This window comes from Pseudorasbora parva, chromosome 4 (genome assembly GCF_024679245.1).
Source record: "Pseudorasbora parva isolate DD20220531a chromosome 4, ASM2467924v1, whole genome shotgun sequence".
Classification (NCBI taxonomy): Eukaryota; Metazoa; Chordata; class Actinopteri; order Cypriniformes; family Gobionidae; genus Pseudorasbora; species Pseudorasbora parva.
Genome location: NC_090175.1, coordinates 25,017,677 through 25,039,760, shown reverse-complemented (window position 1 = coordinate 25,039,760; position 22,084 = coordinate 25,017,677). Strand labels below are relative to the sequence as shown.

Genomic DNA, 22,084 nt, shown 5'->3' with positions numbered 1-22,084 from the left:
TAAATAACAGTGGAAGTTTTTGTATAACATTTAGGGTAAAATAAGTATAACATACCCTGTGAGAAGGATTTGATGCTATCATTGCCCAAAGCAGAATTCATGATAAAGCCATGAAGAGGGGTCTCTGTTACAACATACTTAAGAACTTTGTTTGGGCTGTCTCTGTCCTCAGCCTTTAGAGCTTTGCTGGTAATTAAAAATCCAAGGTGCCCAGTATGAAGAACTCTAAGAGTGGGCGCTGCTCTGTTTACAAGGATTTGAGGCACCCCATTGTCCACTGTGCTAATATCAATAGTCATCATCTGAGGCTTGCGAGTTTCATATACAGTATCAGGGAAAACATAAAATTCAGTGTGAGTTCCATCAGTAATAGTGAAAGAGAAGCTGTCTTCATTTGTCTCTGTGCCATCATGCCTATAAGTAATAAGGTTTTCATTTAGATCCTGCTTGGTAAATGATGTAATGACTTGTGTTCCATTGAACAGAAGCTGACCATGAACTGGCACTTGAGTCACTACAAATCGCAGCAGGTTGTCTGGTGTGTCACGGTCCTCCACTGTCAGTTCAAAGGGTGTGATCAGCTTGGTTTCTCCCTCCCCCAGCACCAGCTTGTTGATCGTCAAGACTGGCTTCTTGTTGTCAACATCTGTAATGGATACACGGAAGGTGCGGAAGACAGGGTTATAGCCGTCTGTCACCTCAAACTCAAAGCTGTCCATCTTTACTTCATCGTCAGATGTATGGATGTAGTAGATCTTGTTGCCAGCTAACTGCAGTTGAGTGAAGGTGGAGATGGGCACCCCTGGGAGGTCAGTACATTCAAGATGGCCCCTGCTAGGAGCACGTGTAATGCTAAAACTTAGATATTCATCTGGACTGTTGATGTCAGTTGTGCTGAGGAGATCTGTGGTCAAGGTGACCTTACCTCCCTCTTTGAGCGTCACACCCTTGTTGATAACATCAGGGAAGACCATGTCCATGCTACCAATATTAATGTAGAAGTAGCGATCAATGAGAGGATTGATTCCATCTGTTACGTCAAACTTTAGCAGGTCACGGACACCCTCCTGGCCTGTGTGAACATACTGAATCAACTGTTTGTCAAGTTCATCTTGAGTGAAATTCATACCAATACTAATGTTGCCAATTACAACTCCATGTTTGGTAATTCTGTGAAGGTAGCCTTGGCCAGGGCCATAACGGATAATGTAAGTAAGCTCTTTGTCCTCGGAATCCAGATCTGTGGCCTTCAGCACTCTGTTACTAATTACTTTGGTTTCTCCAATTTCTACTTCTAGGCCATCATTAATGGCCATCCTTGGGGTTTCATCATCAACAGGAATGACCATTATGACGACCTTCTCTTCAACTGTGTGCTTCCCATCAGTGAGTCGAATTTCAAAACTGTCTTCTTTGGTTTCAGAGTCATCATGCTCATAAACAATATTGGAAGCCTCCTTGATCTGCTCTAAGGTCAATTTCACCACTGGAACTGTCCCAGTGCTCAACTGCTGAACTATGTTTCCATGTTTTGGGTTTTTAAGTATTTCAAAAACTAATTCATCACTTGGGATATCTGCATCTGCAGCATTCAAAATAGGAGTGTCAATAACCAAGCTCATCCCCTCCATGACAACAAACTCACGAATGAAAATATCTGGCTTTTCGTCATTGGCTGGGATAATGACAATGGGGAAAAAGTGTCTTTCTGAAAAGTTAATGCCATCTGAGCAGCGGAAAGTGAATCTGTCCTCAACTGGCTCCACACCCTTGTGAATGCTTTGGACATAATAGATGTGGCCTAGACCAACATCTTTAATGGTGAATGCAGTGATGGCAATGCCTACTCTGGATTTTTCAGACCCAGGAGCTGGGGAGATGTTCTCCACATAGCCAGATGTGGACTGGACGATGATAGTACACAAGATATCATCATTATCAGTGTCAATGTCCTCAGCTTGAATGTGCTCCAATGTAATAACATTTTTCTCACCCTCGACTACTACAAATTGACCACCTACATTAACAATAGGTGGAATGCTGTCTACAGGAAGAATAGTGACATGGACACGGACCCCTTGAACTTTGTTGCCGCCAACAACCCATTCATCCGACATGTCAGATATTGTGAGATTGAAGGAATCATGCTCTTTGATGGGGCCAATTTCACCACTAGTGTGAACATAGACGACCACGCCATTGATTATGTCTTGCTGGGTGAAGTGCTCAGCAGAAGCTCCATTCACCATTATTTCTCCTAGCTTAGGAGGCTCCTCAACTATGAAAGTCAGCATGAGATCATCTGTGTCTTCGTCACGACCCTGAATAACGTTGCTGGTGATTTCTGTTGCACCATTCTCAAGTACATCAATGGATGCTCCTAACAAACCTGCTGGTAACATAATTTTAGGAGTTTCATCATCGACAGGCTTGATGCTGATCTTGACAACAATGGGGACTTCATGGAAGCCATCACTAATGTCCAGCTTAATGACATCGTGAAGAGATTCTTCACCACTGTTGATGTAGGCCAGTCTGCTGTTTTCAATGTCCTCTAACACAAATGTTTCCCCATTAGACATGTCTATTCCTAAATATTGCAGCTGCCCAAACCTGGGAATCTGGGTCACTATAAATTTTATATTCTCATCCTCAGTGTCCTGGTCAGAGGCATCAAGTTCATTTTTGGTTATTATATAAGTATTTCGCTCCAAAACAGTAAAACCAGTATTAGTGATTACAGGGGGTTTGTTGTCAACAGGCTGTAAAAAGATTGTGAAAACTCCATCAACAGAATTACTAGCAGTGTCTTCCACACTGAATGAAAACTGGACCACTTTGGGAGTAATACCAAGCTCTTGGTCTGGGGGTTTGTATGCCACTTTATGGTGGTTGACCTGAGCTTGCGTAAACTCACTGATTATGATGTCAGGGCTGTCAGTCAGTACAATGGCACCAAGAGGAACAGGATTGTTTTCATCTGTGTCAGTAGGAGGTTTGATAATGGTGTATTTAAGATCCCTGTCATCACAGTCCAGATCTGTGTAACGTAGAAATTTCTTCTTAAAAAATGTGAGCTCGTATTCTTTGACTGTCATGTGTAGTGTGGTGCCAGGGTAAAGTTCTGGAGGAATGTCATCCACTGGGTGGATTTTAATTATGAACACATGCTCTCCTGATTGATTTGGTGGGTCATTGTCATCCTGGACTCTAAAAGCAAATTGGTCAATCACAGTGGTGGTACTATGAGGTCCTTTGTGGCGATAGAACAGCTTCCCATCCAGAATATCCTGCTGAAACCATTCTGTCACCACCTGTTCAAACATCTCATCTGTTGCACTAAATTTCCATGCAGATGGATCTGGAGGAGGCTCCACCTGTTTGATGAGCAGCTCACCAATTGCTGAGAATGGCTCTTCTAATATGAATTTAATTGTTGAATCCTCAGAGTCAATGTCAGTGGCACTCAGGATGAAGGGGGAGATTTGCATCACTTCATTTTTAAAAAGCACAATACCAGTGTTTGCATTTATAATAGGGGGTTCATCATCAGTTGGTGCAATTGTGATGGGGAATAAAAACTCTACTTCATTACTGCCATCAGTCATTCTGAATATAATGTTGTCACTGTAGGTGTCGCTTCCATCATGCTGGTACACAACAATGCCAGCATCTAGATCAGCTGTAGTGAAAAACTTTCGTTGAGACCCGAGCACAGTCAACTCTCCATGTTTCAAGCCATCAACAACAGTAATCTTCACATCATCAAGATTGTCTTCATCACTGATTTCTAAATTGTGTGAGCTGGATAGTGGTCTTGATTGACCCTCAAAAAGAAGCTGTCCAGTATTTTTGGTTACCACTGGAGCTAATGTGTTCATTGGCTTCACAACAATCATGAACGCAAAAGGATCAGAAACAGCCCCATCAGTGTCAACAATTTCAAATTCAATCTGAAAAATTCTTTCTACATCAGAATCCTCAGAGGGAGGCTTGTAAGCGATTTTCAGGTCTTTAATATCTCTCTGATGGAAAGAAGTTATTGGCTGGTTTTGATCATCTGTGCTGATAATATAGCCCTGTTGATAGCCCAATGGAGATGTTATGTTAAAGATTAACTCATCAGAACCTGATTCAATATCCTCAGCTGCCAGCATATCTGAAGTAATGGCTGTCATCACAAACTGGTCAATCTCCATCATCATCATAGATATAAAGCTAGGCTTTGGTGGTGTATTTTCATTACCCTCTTTGATTCTAACCATTATCTGGAAATGTTCTTGTTGAAAAGTATTACCATCATTATCTTGTACTTCCACTAGCATTGGAATGTAGTCTCTGTTAGGAGAGTTGGTGGTTGCAGTGTGTTGATACTTAATTCCCTTCTTGACAAATTCATCGCAATTAATCATCTGGCCATTAACAGAGTTATCAGTAAGACTACCATACCTGGGAAGTTTGCCTGCACCAACCAGTGTGGTCACCTTGCATGTAGTGACACCGTCTTCAAATGCAAACTCCAAAGTTTTTTTGTCAATTGGGTTGCTTAGCCCATTGAGCTTGTCCACAACCAGAGGTATGTTACGAGTGAGAATCTCCAGTTGCTGAAAGACCACTTCTACTTCAAGAATGAAAGGAACCACCACTGTGTCTGTGTTGGAGTCATACCTCAGTTGCAGTTTAATGTGGTCTTTGCTTGGGCTCCTGGAACCAAAGTGAGTATATTTCACCTCTTCTGCCCCAAAAGCACAGGGGAACTTCTTGGGTGTTAGCATTCCAGGTCTCTGGGCCAGTGGGTCATTTTCCAGGACTGTAATGTGACAGCGGTCTCCTGCATGCACTTCTGTCACAAGGTCATTGATAGGATCCAGATAGATGGAGCGTCCAAAGGGAACTCTAATCCCATTGTTGGCTACCAAAATTGTTTCAACGGTAGGTCCAGGTCTGTGCCTTTGGCGGAAAGTCGCGTCGAAAGGATCTGCGTCCACATTAGAGAGACAGCATCCTAATGAAATCAATATAAACAGGCACTTCAGAGGTGCTTCTGCTGCACACAGTCTTCCTTTTTGCAGACAACCAGCCATATCTACAGCTAGTTGCACTGCATGTACTTGCTAAAATAGATGCTCTGCAGAGTCCAAGTAAGATTTAGGATGGTGTCCTTGATTTCTCAAGGCTTGATTCTCACTGCTGTTTCCCCCTCTCTCTCCTTACACACAGTACATGTGCAGTCAACCTACTGAAGCACTGCAGGTAATGCTTAACAAGGGAGATAGTGACAGTAGAATGCTCCACCCTTAGTCCAACCTCTCCCCCAGCTAATTTAAGGCAGCACATTGGACAACCCCCCAAACTGTTGCATTCACTCTAGCCCTCCCTCACTTTTTCTCCTTCCATACCCACTGAAAGCAAAGCACAAAAAGCTTCATATTAAGACTAATAGCATATCTTTTCCTAGAGAAAGAAAAGGGAAAGAAAAAAAAAGATATAAACCAAGACAAGCATGTTCTTTTGTGAAATTCTGAAGTCCATATTTATGTGGCCACTGATTTGTGACATGTTTGACAAATGCGTCAAGGATTATAAATGGATATAGTTGTTCAGGAACTTTTTTCATGGTCTAACAAGTGGTCAGGGCATCTGATGTTTAACTTAAATGTGTTCTTTAAAATTATCCATTTAGTTTACTTTTCCATTATTATAGATATAGCTAAAGAGTAGCGACAGCGCCTTCTGTTGGAGTAGAAGAGAGTCAAAATTTTGAAATATTGCACAATTTTGGATTTTGCCATCTCGTAAATTATATTAAAATGTAAACAACAATACATGTAATATATTTCCATAATTTACTTAAACAATGTAGCTTTAAACTAATTAAACAAATTATTTTATATACATTTTGTGTCTGTGGTTCAGGTTTACCCTCTATTATGGGGACAACATGTATTTTTTGGTCTTCATGAAGAAAACTGCTTCAAAAATCAAACAAACAACAACAAAACATCAGTTGGTATTTATCTTATATCAATTGGTGTTTTTTGTTGTTGTTGTTGTTTTGTAATCTAAAAATACAGTTTTCTGTGATTGGTAGATTTAGGATTAGGGAATAGAATATACTACAATTTGTGCAGTATAAAATCTGTGTCTATGGAATGTCTCCATAAAACAAAAGCTGTGTGTGTGTGTGTGTGTGTCCATGTGTATTTGGTACTTTATTTTCTATTAACAGTTTCCAGTCAATAAATTCATACTGTTAAGATTAAATAATATTTTTATTGAGTTACTGTACAACAGTTCAGATGCTTATAACTTGGGGGGTCACCTCATGGGCCAGTTGAAAGGTCAAGCCACACAATACTCAGTCCAGTTGCTTTAACAGGTGGACAAAGGGTACCCAAGGGCCCTGTATTTTAATGCAATAATAAAAACAAACAATTTTCTTAATTCTTCTAGTTGCACAAGCATCATTGCAAATTATCAGCAGCACTAAGTTGTTGAAAGGTATGTTCAAACACATTTGATTCACAGTGATCTTAACATGCATGATGTCCTGCTGCCTGCCTGAAGAATCCTCTCATATAATTTTATTTCTAGAAAGTCCAAATATATCTTTTGCAATTGCAGTCACCGGGGATTGGATTTTAAATGCGTCCACCGGATGATGACGGAAATCCCCCATGGCTGTCAGGAGTACATAGAGTTTATCTCTTAATGTGACACATGATCTAGCGCGCCAATACAAGCATCCAGCATCAATTGCGAAGAGAGAGGATAAATAGCTTTCATTCTTTGATGATGCCTTATTTATTCATATACTTTATACAGTAAATAAGCCGTATTTATTTATACTTATAAAAAAAGAAGAGCTTTTAAATACTACTTTTTGTTAATGTTTTAATGTTGTGACTTTAGCTTAGCATGACCTAGCTGAAGTGAGAATCAGGGTAGATACTTGAGAATACATACTGTGTATGGAAACCTTGTGGTCGCATCTAGATATAAATACCCTCTTTCCATTTATGGAGCAGTGTTTCAAACGGATATATGGGAATGGATACCACCTCACATATCCGATTAAATGACCAATATTATTTTTGTTTTGGTCATCATTTTCTCTGATATCTGACATTTCCTAAAACTAATAAACTTTTTTTGTTTGATTAATGTTCTCATTAATGTTAACTCAACGAGTAATTTACTTAAAGCATCCTATTACTGAACATATACATGTGTTTAGATGTTTAATTATGTCCCAAGGTAAAGTTTTTCCTGGTTAACACTTTATAATAAGGTTCAATTCATTAGACTTAATGCATTGGTTTCATGAGACACCAATAAACATTTAACATTTTTTAATCACACATAATTTAATATAAATGAAATATGAAAAAAAAAAAACATCTGGTTTGCTTATATATTATTGTTTGCAAAATTAGCATTTAGATTCTGACCCAGCAACCCTCACTAGGTTCATATGGACAGAAAGTTATCTAAATTACCACAAAAGCTTGAATTTATGGGTTACTGTGATCCAGTCTTTCAGCACATTGTGAACCAGAAATCCCTGGGAGAACATAAAGGTCATAAATCTTAATGAAGAGTAAATATATGCTGAATTTAACAATGCAAATTGTATAACTACCATTCCACTAATGAATTGTTTGATTCCTTTAATAACATGAACCAAAATAAAGGGCACTCTGTTTATTTAAATACATGTTTAGGACAACACTACACCACTCTTAGCAACCCTTGTGAAAAACCCCTGTTAGCATTGGCCGAATAGCCAACATGCCACGGGTGCTTGATGAGTCTGTTTCTATTCTGTTGCTTTGCTAAAATAACTTTTGGTGCACTTGTAACCGACGCACAGTCAAGCACCTAAAGTGGACACTTAGTGTAGTACTGAGTGATTAGTGGAAACCAGTCAGCACAGGACTATAAAGTTAAACTTTGTCAGATTAAATAAAATATATACAGTTTTTCTGATCTCAAAAACACAGAGCTACACGTAGAAAATGTGGAGCGTATACATATAGTCACTAGACTAACTAAACACTTGAGTGTCAATGATCTCATGATCATATTAATTATTATTGACAGTACCGTTCCACGGTCCAATAAGGTTATATCAGTTGAAAATGCTAGCTTTAAATCTGACATTTTAACCCTATGGCTACATCCACCTCTATGCAGCAGTTGTTGTCATACATCACTGTCTGAGGATACATAGATTACAGATGAACGCCGCTACCAGCACTCAACCCTTCACCTCTTCAGCCATAGTACAAGTCAAGCATGCTAACAGACAACATGCTACTATGTCAATACAGTCATGGTTTGGCGTATGAAGGGTGCCTCTACATGTCCCCCAATAAACTGAAAATATTGTCAGTATGTATGCTGACAGCCACATGCTAGTCAATCAGCACTTGTATATAAATTCTGTCACTTTAAAGCAAAGTCAGCGACCTTTACCTTTAGGACATGTTTTATTATTGGGTTCCTAAAGGAATGTCAGGATGTTATGCGTTTTACACTATTATTATAATATAACTTTACATGAAAAGGTAGGATTGTAATAAAATGGGGTTGTAGTGTAGGACTGTAATGAAATCAAAAGTAAACTTTCTGATGAATTTTACCCAAACTTTGACTGGTTTTGTTCAGGGCAGGTTCAGTGGATCAAGCCCTCAAAGTCATGGCAGTTATGTTATTCAGCTTTGCCAACATCAGCCAAAGCGATCTCTGCTTCAGACTCTTTCCCAGAAAGGACGGCAACGTTTTTGCATTGCTTTCGCACATTGCAGTATCCCAATCATCCACTGCTGTAAATATACACACTGTATAAATAGAGGATCCTAGGATAATTTACCCCTCTGGATCAAGCAGTGTGAGCTGGGAGAGGGGTGGCGTTCTGCCTGGCCTGGCCGGTGGCACCGGTCCTCTTGCACTGCGGTCACGTCAGCATTCCTGCTATACCTCTTCTCCATCTCCTCCCTCTTTCACGACCACACTCCCCTCTACCCATCAGCTGACCACAGGAACTATACAGTATTACTTAGGTGTGCTGTGGGCTTAAAAGTCTCTGTTGGCTCATGCCTTTTTTGTCTTTTCTTTTAGGGATATACAAGATTATTTTATAAGAGTCATTTTTAATGATTGCTAATGATTTACATTTATTTAATATTGGAATTATATAATGTCAGAGCACAACCCAATATACTTCTTGTAAATTTAATAGCATTCTCAGTTTCCCGTTTTTTTTTTTTTCTTCTTTTCATGATTTTGATGAATAATGATTGCAAATACTCTGGAGGTCTAAAGCCGGGCATACACTGTGCGAGTTCGGACACTCAGGAGGTTGCACGTTGTGAGTCAGTTAACTTGATAATTGCATCAAAGCAGTTGGTACACGGAAAGCCGGCAGCAATCGCATTAGTTTTTACGCTAAACAGAGCCTGGAGCTTTCAATGTTGTAGCCTATGTGCTGTTGAAGTTTTTAGCATCAATGATTTCCTCGCGATTTCTCCCTTCTGCGAGCTTGGTCGACAGCAAAATACGGATCTTGTATGCCCAGCTTAAGATGCCATTGTACCCAAAAGGCAGCCCTCACTATATATATACTTTACATCATCTTGATTCTTATAATTCCTCACATTCCTTTTTCCTTTTGTTGTTATAAACATGTCAGTTCAGTAACTTCTGATGTCCAGGTGTTTGATTTTCTGTGGTGACAACTAATTCCTGTCTTTTAGCACACAGTTGAGGTTTTTCGGTGTGCACCTGGAAGTTTGCAACAGATGCAATAAAACAAATTTGCTATTATTAAAAAATTATTTTGATACAGTAATTTGATAAAGTAAAAATACAGTAACATTCAGTCTTGATAAATGACATTTATAATTGAGATAATTCTTTATTGTATTATTTGACATGATATTAGAAAGGAGACACAATTGATTATAAACCCATTTTGCACCCAACAATAGACTGTAGCAGTTTAAGAAAACACAGTTTTAGAAAAATGTATTAAACTCTACATTAACATAAACATCTACATAAACTCTTACCCTAAACATAATGTGCTGTAGATTTTAGAAAAGAGAAAAAATCCAAAAAAGGTACATTAATTATTACAAGTTAATACAAGTTATTAACATTTATTAGCATATGCAGCATATATATAGTTAGAATAAAATAAAGTTTTACAATTTACAGTTATAGGCATCAATAACATGAAACATAGGAACTGCTATCATTTTAGCACTCTAATGCAGACTTTTGATGTACACATTGTTAATTTACATAAACTATTGGCATTGCAACGATGAAAAGCTGGTTGAAATTCGGCAAGCTTATCCTTTAGATTAGATTTTTAGATTTTCATAAATTAAATATAAAATGGTTAAATATTGAAGTCAAACCTATGATAGATGATATTATGGTACTTGGGTAAAGGTAATAAACTGTAAGAAAAGAATACGTAGAAAAATGGAAAAGGTACTAGTCATTTTCTGCCAGGACATTATCCATTAAGTTAACCCAAAAACACAACACAATGCATAATTTAAAATATGTGTAAAATCAATACAGAATATTCCTTCATATTAACATATGATAGTTTGCAAATTAATTAATATTTTTTTCTCCAGGTTGCAATGCAGATTTTATTTACTGGTTCAAAAATCCATCAGCCAGGTTCAGATGTCTGTAAAACAGAGTAAAACATTTATTACATTTGTAGATGTAAATCATTCATTGTATTTGGCCAAAACAAAGAAACAACAATTACTGATAAAAGAAAAGGATCTAAAATGATCTAAGCAACTTTGCTTTTTTCCCATGAGTTGTAAAGCCAGCTCATAACATATTACATGTATTTAGCTTTGAACGTGACCATTTACCTCACATTACAAACTCTGTTTGATGGAAGAAATGCACCTAAAATGTATTGTTTACCTAAATATTTTATTTAGCAAAAAAGTGTGTTATATGCTGCTAATGCATTTAAATACAGAATTGCAGAGAGATTATGGCATTTATGGGCATGCTTACAATTTAAAACTCATAATATTCATGCTTTTTTAATCTTTAGGCTTGCTCACAGACTGGTGTACGATGATATCTGTATTGCAATTGATGAATAACCACTCAATTATCAATAGAAAAGGAGCTTGTTATCTAATTTGACACAAATACTTTTTCTACAGGCTTTCACAAAGGCACAAGTGGAACATACACATTCGAATAGGCTCGTTAGGGTGAGCTGGCATAGTAAACTGAGCCTGAGATAACAATCTCCCAACCCCCCTTAATTAGAGAAAGGAAAGCAAGTAGCTGGAAGACTGGACATTCCTTTAAGGATCTATTAAGATGAAACCAGGGGACTAATCTAAGAGCTTCAATCTTTTAAACTAAGTGGAACCTCTAATTATATCAGAGCTGTTAGGGCAGGTTTGTAGAGCCAGTTTAAATTTCCATCCTATTGCCCTTTTCAACCTGGATTTAAACCTAATATACCCAACTAAACTTTAAAAGCAACATGTAGAGTGTAAAGCAGTTGTATTTTCTTACAATTTATGTATTGGATACAATACACCTGTATAATTTTACGGTCACAAAGCCAAATTTTCTTGGGTTTTAACTTTTGGAATCCTTTTAAAAGAGTGTTACTCTAAAAGTAAATAATTTGGTTCTCATATCTGCATCCAGACCTGAGGCTGAGGTGACACTTCAGGTGCCTTTCTTACAGCTTCTTGTCTGAGACCATGTGTGGAAATTATGATTTGGAGTGGCCCAAAATCCAAAAAGGACACGTCCTGAAGAGGGATGTGTTTTTTAAATATACTTTAACCTTTTACATTCAGATTCATAATTCAGTTTTATCTGCAAAGAGAATCTCTTTTGACAGGCCAACACGATGAACCGATAGCAGCATCAATCAAAAGCTTCTTCTCCTGTCACAAATGAATGTTGCAACATAAAAATTTAACATTTCTCGTCTGTCTCACTTTCTGTACAATGCGATTTTATATCTCACAATTTCGACTTGTCTTGTATTTGACACTGTTTCTCATTTGCAACCTTATTGTAATTGCGACTTTGTATCTGACATTGCATCTTTTTTTTTTTTTACCATTCACAAAGACCTTTTTTTTTTTCTTGAGTCAGAAATGGCTTACATACTATTTTTAAATGATACTGACAGATAAATGGCAATAATTGTTCTAACAGGACATAAGATTGTGCTTCCAGCAAACCTTTCTGCATCATCCCAAAGCTGCCTTGTGAACTCTTTCCTTCTACTAGCAGTTAAAAGAGTCTCAGTGGAGGGGTGTCCTGTCAATCCCGCTCTGAGGAATGTGTCTAAGATGCCCAGGGCAGATACGAGCAGGTGAAGGTATCTGTCTTTCAGCAGTGCCCAGATCACAGCCAGGTCTATGAAGCCGCTGCTCTGGGACACTCACTGGGAATAGTAAACTGGAATAGAGAAAATGCGCTTTTGGATGCCCTGCCTTTGAATTCTGTCTTTTCAGAGCCCCATCAGTCAAACATATGCTTGAAACTGTGTTTGTGGATGGTCAGCTGTACTTCCCTGTACTTCACTAAAAAAAGTTTAGTTTTAGGTTTAAAAGTAAATCATCTTTAGATTCAACTTTAGATTCAACTATTCAAACTAGAATTTTCTTTTTTTGGGGTGAACTATTACTTTCATCAGGCTTCCACAATATTTTGAAAGTATAATTTATTATTATTATACAAATATTACGCTAATTTCTTCATTTTCAAATGTCATCCAGAAAACTTTTATTTTGGCAGAAAACCAGAGGAAGATCTTAACTTTAAAGCCCGGTTTTATTAATTTACTTTAGATGAAGCCAGGATTGGGCCTTAGTTCAATTGCAGCATTTAAGTAGCTTTTGTAGATGTACCTTAGAAAAATGAAAAGTACTGATGAACATCTTGTGACGAAACAATGGCACTGACATATTTTTAGCTCTGTCGGTACAAGTTGCTGCTTCTGTTAAAACAACTCAAACATGCATTTTAGTCCAATTTAGAATTGAATTCATAAAAACAACCATATTATTTTTATTTTTTTTTTATTTTTAAAGGGTTACTTCAGCGATTAGCATATGGCTTTGTATCAGTAGAAACCCTGGAGTATATTCGAATGATTGTGCAATGTGTGATATGTTGATGATGTGTTGTGTGTTCTCTGGTAATCAAATGAAGTTATAAAACATAAATGCATTTGTTTAACTTAATTCAACTTTTTTTGTCAAAGAAAGTGCTGCACAACTGAACTTTATACTGTTAAAATTAAATCATGGAAGAAAAATTTTGATTTATCACTTAAAAAATAAAGTTTTGATAATGTATAATTATAGTGTTATTATTACACTGAGACGTTTCTAAATTCTACTGTACAACAGTAATATATTTGTCAAGTTAAACCTAACTTTTATTTTGACGGGTTGCTGTGAATACCTTTGAGTTTCTCGGTGTTTTTGACATGATGGTAGTTTTTCTCAAATTAAATGGTAAAATGCTTATGAAGTGACTCTCAGAGCAGCTCAAGATGCCTTCATGTCCTCGATTCACAAAACCCATGGTTTGGTTCGTATAACGGTTTCAGGGTCATGGTTTTTTTGGTTCTGTACAGTTCTTCTTGTTGTTGTTGTTTTTTTCTTTTAATCGTTAACACTCCAGAAATTTACTTCAGTGCGATATATAACTTAATTATCCACAATTTTGGATACAGTATTAAAAAAAATGTTATATCATGTAATCATGCACAAACAGACATTGATGACATGCTTTTCATTTATTTGGCTAAAAATGAGATTGTGTATTGCTATCTACAGAAACAGAAACTGTGTCTTTTTAGCACACAAAGATTTAACTGAAGAATTAACTTGCATTTATCAAACGGCCATCTTCAGTGTAGCGTTAAGCCTTGTTTATACTCAATGCGATCGATTGCGAGGGTGCACATGGCAAAAATTACGTCAGCGCGGAGTGCGCAAGATCCCATTTCACTTGGCGGTGTGCACGTAAAATGTTGTAACTTAGCGTGCGTTGAGTAAACACCTCCCCAAATGGACGAGGCACGCACACAGTCAGCGAGAGAGACGAGGAAAACAAACAAGCATCCAAATGGAAATTATCGCGGCCAGAAAAATTATTGAGCTCATTTTTTTTATTGTGCAATTAATTGATTTATTGACTATCGGGACAGGCCTAGTACTTATCCGCTATACCCAACCCTAATAATCAAACATATCATGTGGAGCACTCTCAGAGTATGTATTTATTTGTCATTTTAACTGTTGTAAACAGAGCGTAAAAATAGACTTTAAAGATTTCTTACCCTGTTACGCCCTCTATAGGCCATATTGGCCATGGTCAGCAACTAGTCGACATCAAGCTTAAAATGTCATGGCATTAAAGTCGACTGACTAAAGTCGATTATTAATTATGAAAATGTTATTGTAATGGTAATATTTCTTATTTTTAAAAATATTTTTAGCAGTAATAATAATCATAATAATTATCATTAGTCACATTAATATATAAACACAAAATGTTATATACACACACTTTTCATTTGTAAAAAAATAATAATAACAATAATCACATTTTAAATCGCAATCGCAATTTTAGCCAGAATAATCGCAATTATATATTTTCACCAAATCGTGCAGCCCTAGAATAAATAAATGTGTTCTTTATGGCTTCCAAGATTCAAACAATTAAATTACAGTTAGTGTTAGTGACTAGTATTACTGCTATGTATGCCCAATAAAGCCTTTGTTTTTTTTAATGAACAGATTCAAATCTAATCTTAAATGTGTGGTTTTATGCGCACTGTAGTGGCAAGTAATCTGCTCTAGTAGAGCAATTTACGCTCTTTTTTTTCTGCTTGGGAAAGCAAATTCCACAAACATTGCAGTCCTACTGTATATTTACTAGTGATACAACACCAGATATACAACATTATTAGACAAAGTCAAATAAATTAACATAAGACAAAGATGCTTATCCACAAGAAACTGTGTGTAACATAAACTGTAACTGACTGTCATAAATCTCTGAATTCTGAAAGCTGGCCACTGACGTCACTGCCAATAGGCTGAGGTGCCTCACGTGATCCAAGTTAGTTAGCTGTTATGCTTTTTCCGATGGTCAGTCCCTCTCATCTCCCATTAATAATACAATCTCTGTACTATCTTCCAGACAGGTGTGTTGTGGTTTGGAGCAAAACTCTACTGGGCAGCATCCCTCTAGGAATAGGTTTGGACACCCTTGATCTAAACTAAATGGTTAATTAAAAAATAAATTTGATTGCTTTTGTATTCTATTTCAAATGTTTTGCATCCCCCAAAGAATCATTGCATTTACTTTCAAAATGCAGTGAATGCAAATTAACAGAGTTTCTTTAAGGAATGTAAACTTTTGCAAGACAACGCAAAAGCATTTCTCCCATTTCATATTTTCCATCATGTCCCTTTTGTTGTTCTTTACATAATTTGCGCCCTACATTGTGAAATGTAACCCATTTTGGAGCCCTGGTAGTCCAGATTTGGTCATCTGAAAAAGTGTGTATCTGGATCATGGACATCAAATCCTATTTTGCTTTGAAAAACCATTACAAAAGTAAAATGGATTACCTGATTCTGGATAGCTAAACATGGAATTTCTTAATCTAGATATATAAAAAAAGAATCCAGATTAAGCTTTTTGAACAACTGGGCCCAGGTTATTTTTTTTAAGAGCTAGGGGTGTCCCTGACTAAGGATTTACACATTCGAATCAGAATTGTTGAATCTTTCTATGATTAGTCCCCTCCCAACCCATTCACACAGACACATAGATGATAGTCAAATCATCTATGTGTCTGTGTGAATGGGTTGGGAGGGGCAAGACACTAGTCAGCAGGAGGGTAAAACTGTTTTTATTTCCCTTTACACACAGCACACAGCAACAACTTTTAATAAAGCGATCAAAACTGCCTGTCAACTAACAGACGAACTGACAATAGCTTTCTTATTTAGGTTTAAATAAAAGGTAATGTGGTGGGTAAACATTCGTAAAACGTTTTCTCATTTCATTTTACAGCCGCGATCGAAATACAGAACATCACACAAATGTATAAAAGAACATTTTGATAAATAAACCTAAAAAGAATACCTGCCTAGAGAGGTAAAGAACACTTTGAGTGTGTTTACATGCATGTTCTTAAGCCGAATGTGCCTAAAGGGGGTCGCACACCGGACCCGAAGCACAGCGCTGCATTTCAGGTAGCACAGGGTGAAATCAGTATGTACATTGACGATTTGAGGTAAAAATAATATCAATTTAATATAAAACCTTGATATGGCGCTCTGAGTCGCAGCAGACAGCCGCCAAATGGCGCCGCCGGTGTGTGTGCACTCATTGAAAACGTGTTCGAATTTTAAAGGCGCGACTCGGCGCGTCCGGTGCGAAGCTCAGCACCCTTAAAGGGGTCGCACAATGGACGCGATCATAACACCCGCAAAGTTTCGACTGTGAGATCGGTGGTCAAATCCGACTCCGCATATCGATGCATCAAATCTGCGACTATTCGTGGTCAGCCCTAATAAGAGCATAAAGGTATGCATGTAAACATGCTTAGTTACATTTTCAATTGTTTTTTGATTCTTAAACACATGAATATGTGGAACAACAATCACACTGATCACATCCTTTTACTTTAGGGATATTGGGATTCCACATATGGAACTCATATGCAGTGAAATGTCCCTTCTGGGGACTTTTGTTTGTCTTGACAAACATGACCAGACATAAGGGTGGTCAAACTTGTGGTGGTTGTTCAGAACAGCTGGTTGGTGTTTAATTGCGTATACTGCATTAAAGAAATTCATCCTTGTTTGTGTTAGAATTTTTTTTCTACCTTGTAAACCTTGTAAACCAAACAGCGTCTTCACAAATGCGAACACACACTCAAATAAAGAAAATTGGCTTTGCTTTGTAAATACACACTAGGAATACAATAAAATAAAAACAAATAGCAGTATAAGTTGCTTGCCTGCTAGTTTTAGGTGGTCACAGAACTATATGTACAGTAAATCAACAAAAACTTCCACTATATAAATAAATCAAACAAACTCCAAGAATGAAAAAAATACCCACAAAGTAATGGACAAAAGTTCCAAGAAGCTCACAGGAAGTTTGAGATATCCATGTATGTTTGCCATGAAATAATTATCACCCCCCTTAAATTACTTCACTGCTTGTAAAGTCACTCAAGCAAATTTATCCTCTCTGAAAGCGGTATCATTAAATGTATGATTAGTAGCACAGGATGGATAAAAAAAGCTCAAGCGAATGGACAGCTGGAGAAGGACAAAATATAGTTGAACTTTTGAGTCTGACAGTCACTGTATGACAACAATGCAGAAAGCATACAGTAACATTCAGCTTTTTTAAAGTTTACAATTTGTGCTAGCTTTTGACATAGCATTAAATAAATTATTATGTGAAAAAATAATGTCAGGAATTTATTATACTTGATTTTAAAAAATAAAATAAAAAAAGGTTACATGGTCAGTTTTAAGTTTTCTGCCTCCCAACTGTGGAAGGATAGAAATCATTGGCCTGACTCGAATGGCCTATTACATTTCTTTTATCCCTTTCCACAAAAATAGCTGCAATCAAGGAAGGTGTGAGGCTTTACAAGAAGATCATCAGGGATATTGATGGATGTACCCTATGTGAATTGAATGTAGGATTGCTGGGTCAGTGCGGTGGGATAAACCTACATGGGTGTGGTTTCAACATAAAAAAAATGCTTTCATGACTTCTCACGGAGGGCAAATTGGAGAAGCTTTAGAAATATGAGAAGGGATAAAGTAACTAAATATATGAACACACACTCCCAACAATCTTAACACAAATTCTCCAGTCTTATCTTCTCAAGTATTATTGCTTAATCGCCTTGAATGTTCAACCCTTTAATGGTTATTTCACCTGCCATTGCCTTACATGCATCAGTGTCTACAGCAAAACAGTTTTGCACACCTTTAAATAATCATTGACCCGAAGATGAAAATTCTGTTGTTTTCAAAATCATAGAAGTTAAAAACATTTCTGAAGAACACAAGAGATGGTCTTTGAAAAGTAACATCACACCTCATTGGTTATTATGTGTCATTTGACTTGACATCATGCCATAAGCACCAATAGGGTTTGATGTTGTTGATGGCTGCTTACCATATTGGATTTTGGCTTTGTATATTAATTGCCCTGTCCAAATACCTACACTTGATCCAGGCCACTTGATAGCACGATAAAAGAAGTAAGTGCGCAAGACTGTCCCATGTCTTAAAAAATGCCCAAGTGCAGCACCCTTAATGCTCACTAAACCCACACTTTGGAGTGGTATTCGAGGCTCAGCGTATCCCATCATGCATTATATCTGGGAATCTGGCCAATCTAGCAACCTCGAGTCAGGGATAGGGGGAGATGGGGAGAGGGATACACCGCTCTACAGCCATTTGTAAGGGATTGCAGTACCAGTTTTGGCCACAATCTTACATACACTTCCTTTAAATATCCACTTTACATAAAATGTCTAAAATGAAAACAATCTCGTTGTTGTTGCTCTCTACACATAATATACACTGTGATGAATTCTGTAAAGGTTCTTAGTAATGTTTGTTTTTTTCATGGGTGCTTAGGTGTAAAAAAAAAATTATATAATAGAATTATATGGACTCCTTATATTTGGTTATTTGGTTTCCTGGTTCAATGATCCTTGAACCTTGCAGAAAATACAGTTTTGTGTACTGTTTACTTTGGTCATAGCAAATTATGACTAAATTAATATGTTTGATAAGATAAATGGCGATAAATGGCGGTTAATTTCATAATACAACACAGGTGCAATTAATCACGATTAAAAAAAATAAATCTATTGACATCCCTAAAAATATATATATATATATATAGTGGCGGCTCCAGAGATTTTCTGTTGCAGGTGCTATGGGGATGCTTAACACTTAAGAGAAGGTGCTTTGAATTTTGCGGCATCATTATGGCATTATGGAGTCGCATTGGACCACCCTGGTTTAAATTAATACGTACACACCCGCCTTATATATATATATATATATATATATATATATATATATATATATATATATATATATAATTAATATTAAATATAATTAATATTAAATATAATATAATTCTGGGCTCTCTTGAGGATGGTTGCTAATATCACCTGCAGCTCAAACCGTAACCATAGTTGCCAAGTCCGCGTGTTACGTGACGTCTTTTTGGGCAAGTCGCGTTAAAAATCTTGAGTCGTGGGTTGCGTTTTTTTGGGCTTATTTTTTAAAATGTGTTTGCTTGTTAGGAAAATATGACAAGCAACTTTGTTTCTTAATAGTTGCTGTTTTGCCCAGTACATTGCTGACACGGTCTTCTCACAGCTAATGGCCATTCAATGCAACGATACTGCAATTCATCCTCATACATCCCGCCTCGCTCCTCATTGAAGAAAAATCGCGTTCAACGTGCAGCATGTGATGTGACCATAGACTGGGACATTATAAATGCACGTAATGATAGTTCGTAGACGTAAATAGACGAATACATTTTTTGTTTTACAAACAATACAACCAGAAGACATGTACAGAGACGGAGGAAACGGAGGAGAGGCACCTAATTTACCGATTTAAAAAAAAAATGATAATAATAGATTTTTTTTTATAATGTACTTTTTAATTCCGAAGAATCTCAATGTATTTATTATTACAGGCTATGATAAAACAATAAAATAAAATGTGTGCATGTTCACCACTGCTAATGTGTGCACTAACTCCGACTATGGGTTACCATAATTAGCCTTCACATCACTTTTTCCATCTCCAAACCTCTTCTGTTCACAGCCTTTATTGCAATTTGAATAATTTTGTAATATCACATCTGTTTTTGCTTTTCAAACTCTGAAAGGTTTCAATTTAATAGCAGGCTCATTTATTGATAAATTGTTGATCATAAATTATATTGATAATAATATAGTAATATTGGGCTTGTGTTTGAAGCTGCAGTTGATTATTTATCTCGTGAGAGTTGGCAACACTGACTGACTGTAACGTTAGCATCCTCAGTGAAAACCGCCGCCGCCGATTCTCTGTCTTTAAGTTCATCCCAGGAATTTTCTTGTTCTCGAGTGTTGTGTCTGCACCTTCACAGTCTCGTTTCTCGTTTCAGGATATGACTCAGAACGTGGACGTTTAGGGAGCAAAAAACGATCCAATTTGGTGTAACGTTATATTTTACTTTGCTAAAACTCGCTATCAAAAACAAGCTCAGAGGTTCGCGGGCGCCGAGCCCATTGGCCAAAGATGATCACCTGTTTGGGCCTCATCATGTATTTAAGACTAATATATAATTTTAAATTATTATTTCACGAGTTTGTGTGCCCATATAATCTTAGTGAAAGTGGTAAACAGATTTGGCTTGCTGTCTGCTATAGAGGGGCTCGGAGAGGATATTCTACCCGAGCTCCGATTGCCCCCCTATAACAGGCAAATTGAATGAATAAAATAATGAATGAATGAATGAGTCATTTATATAGCGCTTTCATATGTACTACTGTACACCCAAAGCGCTTTACACTCATGTCAGGGATCTCTCCTCAACCACCACCAATGTGGTGTACAAAAGGAGGAGCAGGGGAGGAGGAGGGATGCTTCAGGAACCAAAAAGGGGAAGAGGTAAGCTGCTGGTTTTATACCTTGGTATTAATTGAAAGATTAGATGGGCGTACTCCTCCCGAAATTACGTTTATTAACTTCACTTCACGAGTTTGTGTGCCCATATAATCTTAGTGAAAGTGGTAAACAGATTTGGCTTGCTGTCTGCTATAGAGGGGCTCGGAGAGGATATTCTACCCGAGCTCCGATTGCCCCCCAAAAACATAATGCAGAAATAGACAGCAAGCAAGAATCATGGAAATTTGAACAGCTCATGATTACGGGAGGAGTCTGCATAATTATTCCAGAAGACCCCCCAAAATTGTTAAATAGACTGAATGGAAGATGGCACTGTAGCAGTACTGAGGTAGGTAACTGCTGTGGCAGTTTATGAAATAGGTGAGGGGTTGCAGCAGCATCAAGCAGAGCACTGCAGCAACATTCTCGAATTGGCGAGGCGCTGCAGCAGCATCAAGCAAAGCACTGCAGCAACATTCTCGAAATGACGGGGCATTGCAGCAGCATCAAGCAAAGCGCTGCAGCAACATTCTCTAATTGACAGGGCACTGCAGCAGCATCAAGCAAAGCGCTGCAGCAACATTCTCAAATTGGCGGGGCACTGCAGCAGTAGTCTCAAATGGTGGGGCACTGCAGCAGCTTTCCCAAATTGGCAGGGCACTGCAGCGGCAGTCTCAAAATGGCGGGGCACTGCAGCAGCATCGAGCAAAGCACTGTGACAGCATTCTCAAACTGGCGGGGCACTGCAGCTGCCTCCAACATTCTCGAATTGGTGGGGCACTGCAGCAGCTTCAAGCAAAGCACTGCAGCAGCATTCTCAAAATGGCGGCGCACTGCAGCAGCATCGAGCAAAGCACTGCAGCAGTATTCTCAAACTGGCGGGGCACTGCAGCAGCTTCAAGCAAAGCACTGCAGCAGCATTCTCAAACTGGCGGGGAACTGCAGCAGCCTCCAGCATTCTCAAATTAGTGGGGCACTGCAGCAGCTTCAAGCAAAGCACTGCAGCAGCATTCTCAAACTGGCGGGGAACTGCAGCATTTCTTAAATTGGCGGGGCACTGGGGCGGCAGTCTCAAAATGGTGAGGCACTGCAGCGGCAGTCTCAAAAGGTCGGGGCAATGCAGCAGCATTGAGCAAAACACTGCAGCAGCAGTCTCAAGATGGCAGGGCACTGCAGCGGCAGTCTCAAGATGGCGGGGCACTGCAGCGGCAGTCTCAAAATGGCGGGGCAATGCAGCAGCATTGAGCAAAACACTGCAGCGGCAGTCTCAAGATGGCAGGGCACTGCAGCGGCAGTCTCAAGATGGCAGGGCA

The 22,084-nt window shown here is 38.1% G+C and overlaps 2 protein-coding genes and 1 long non-coding RNA gene across 6 annotated transcripts in view; 1 reads left to right on the top strand and 2 right to left on the bottom strand.

Annotated features, from left to right (window-relative positions):
• The window catches only part of frem3 (Fras1 related extracellular matrix 3), a 34,661-nt gene extending 29,466 nt beyond the window's left edge, over positions 1-5,195 (bottom strand). For all 4 annotated transcript variants that reach the window (XM_067441372.1, XM_067441373.1, XM_067441370.1 and 1 more), the window contains exon 1: positions 56-5,195. In XM_067441372.1, coding sequence (XP_067297473.1) covers positions 56-5,084 — 5,029 coding nt within the window. In that variant the 5' untranslated portion in view covers positions 5,085-5,195. The remainder of the gene's footprint in view (positions 1-55) is intronic.
• Positions 1-22,084, top strand: part of LOC137073160 (uncharacterized) — a 135,458-nt gene that overhangs the window by 25,613 nt on the left and 87,761 nt on the right. The gene's annotated exons all lie outside the window — the stretch shown is intronic.
• Positions 9,918-22,084, bottom strand: part of si:dkey-27h10.2 (uncharacterized) — a 32,213-nt gene continuing 20,046 nt past the window's right edge. The window contains exon 11 of the mRNA XM_067441374.1: positions 9,918-10,711. The gene's annotated coding sequence lies outside the window, so the exon portion shown is untranslated. The remainder of the gene's footprint in view (positions 10,712-22,084) is intronic.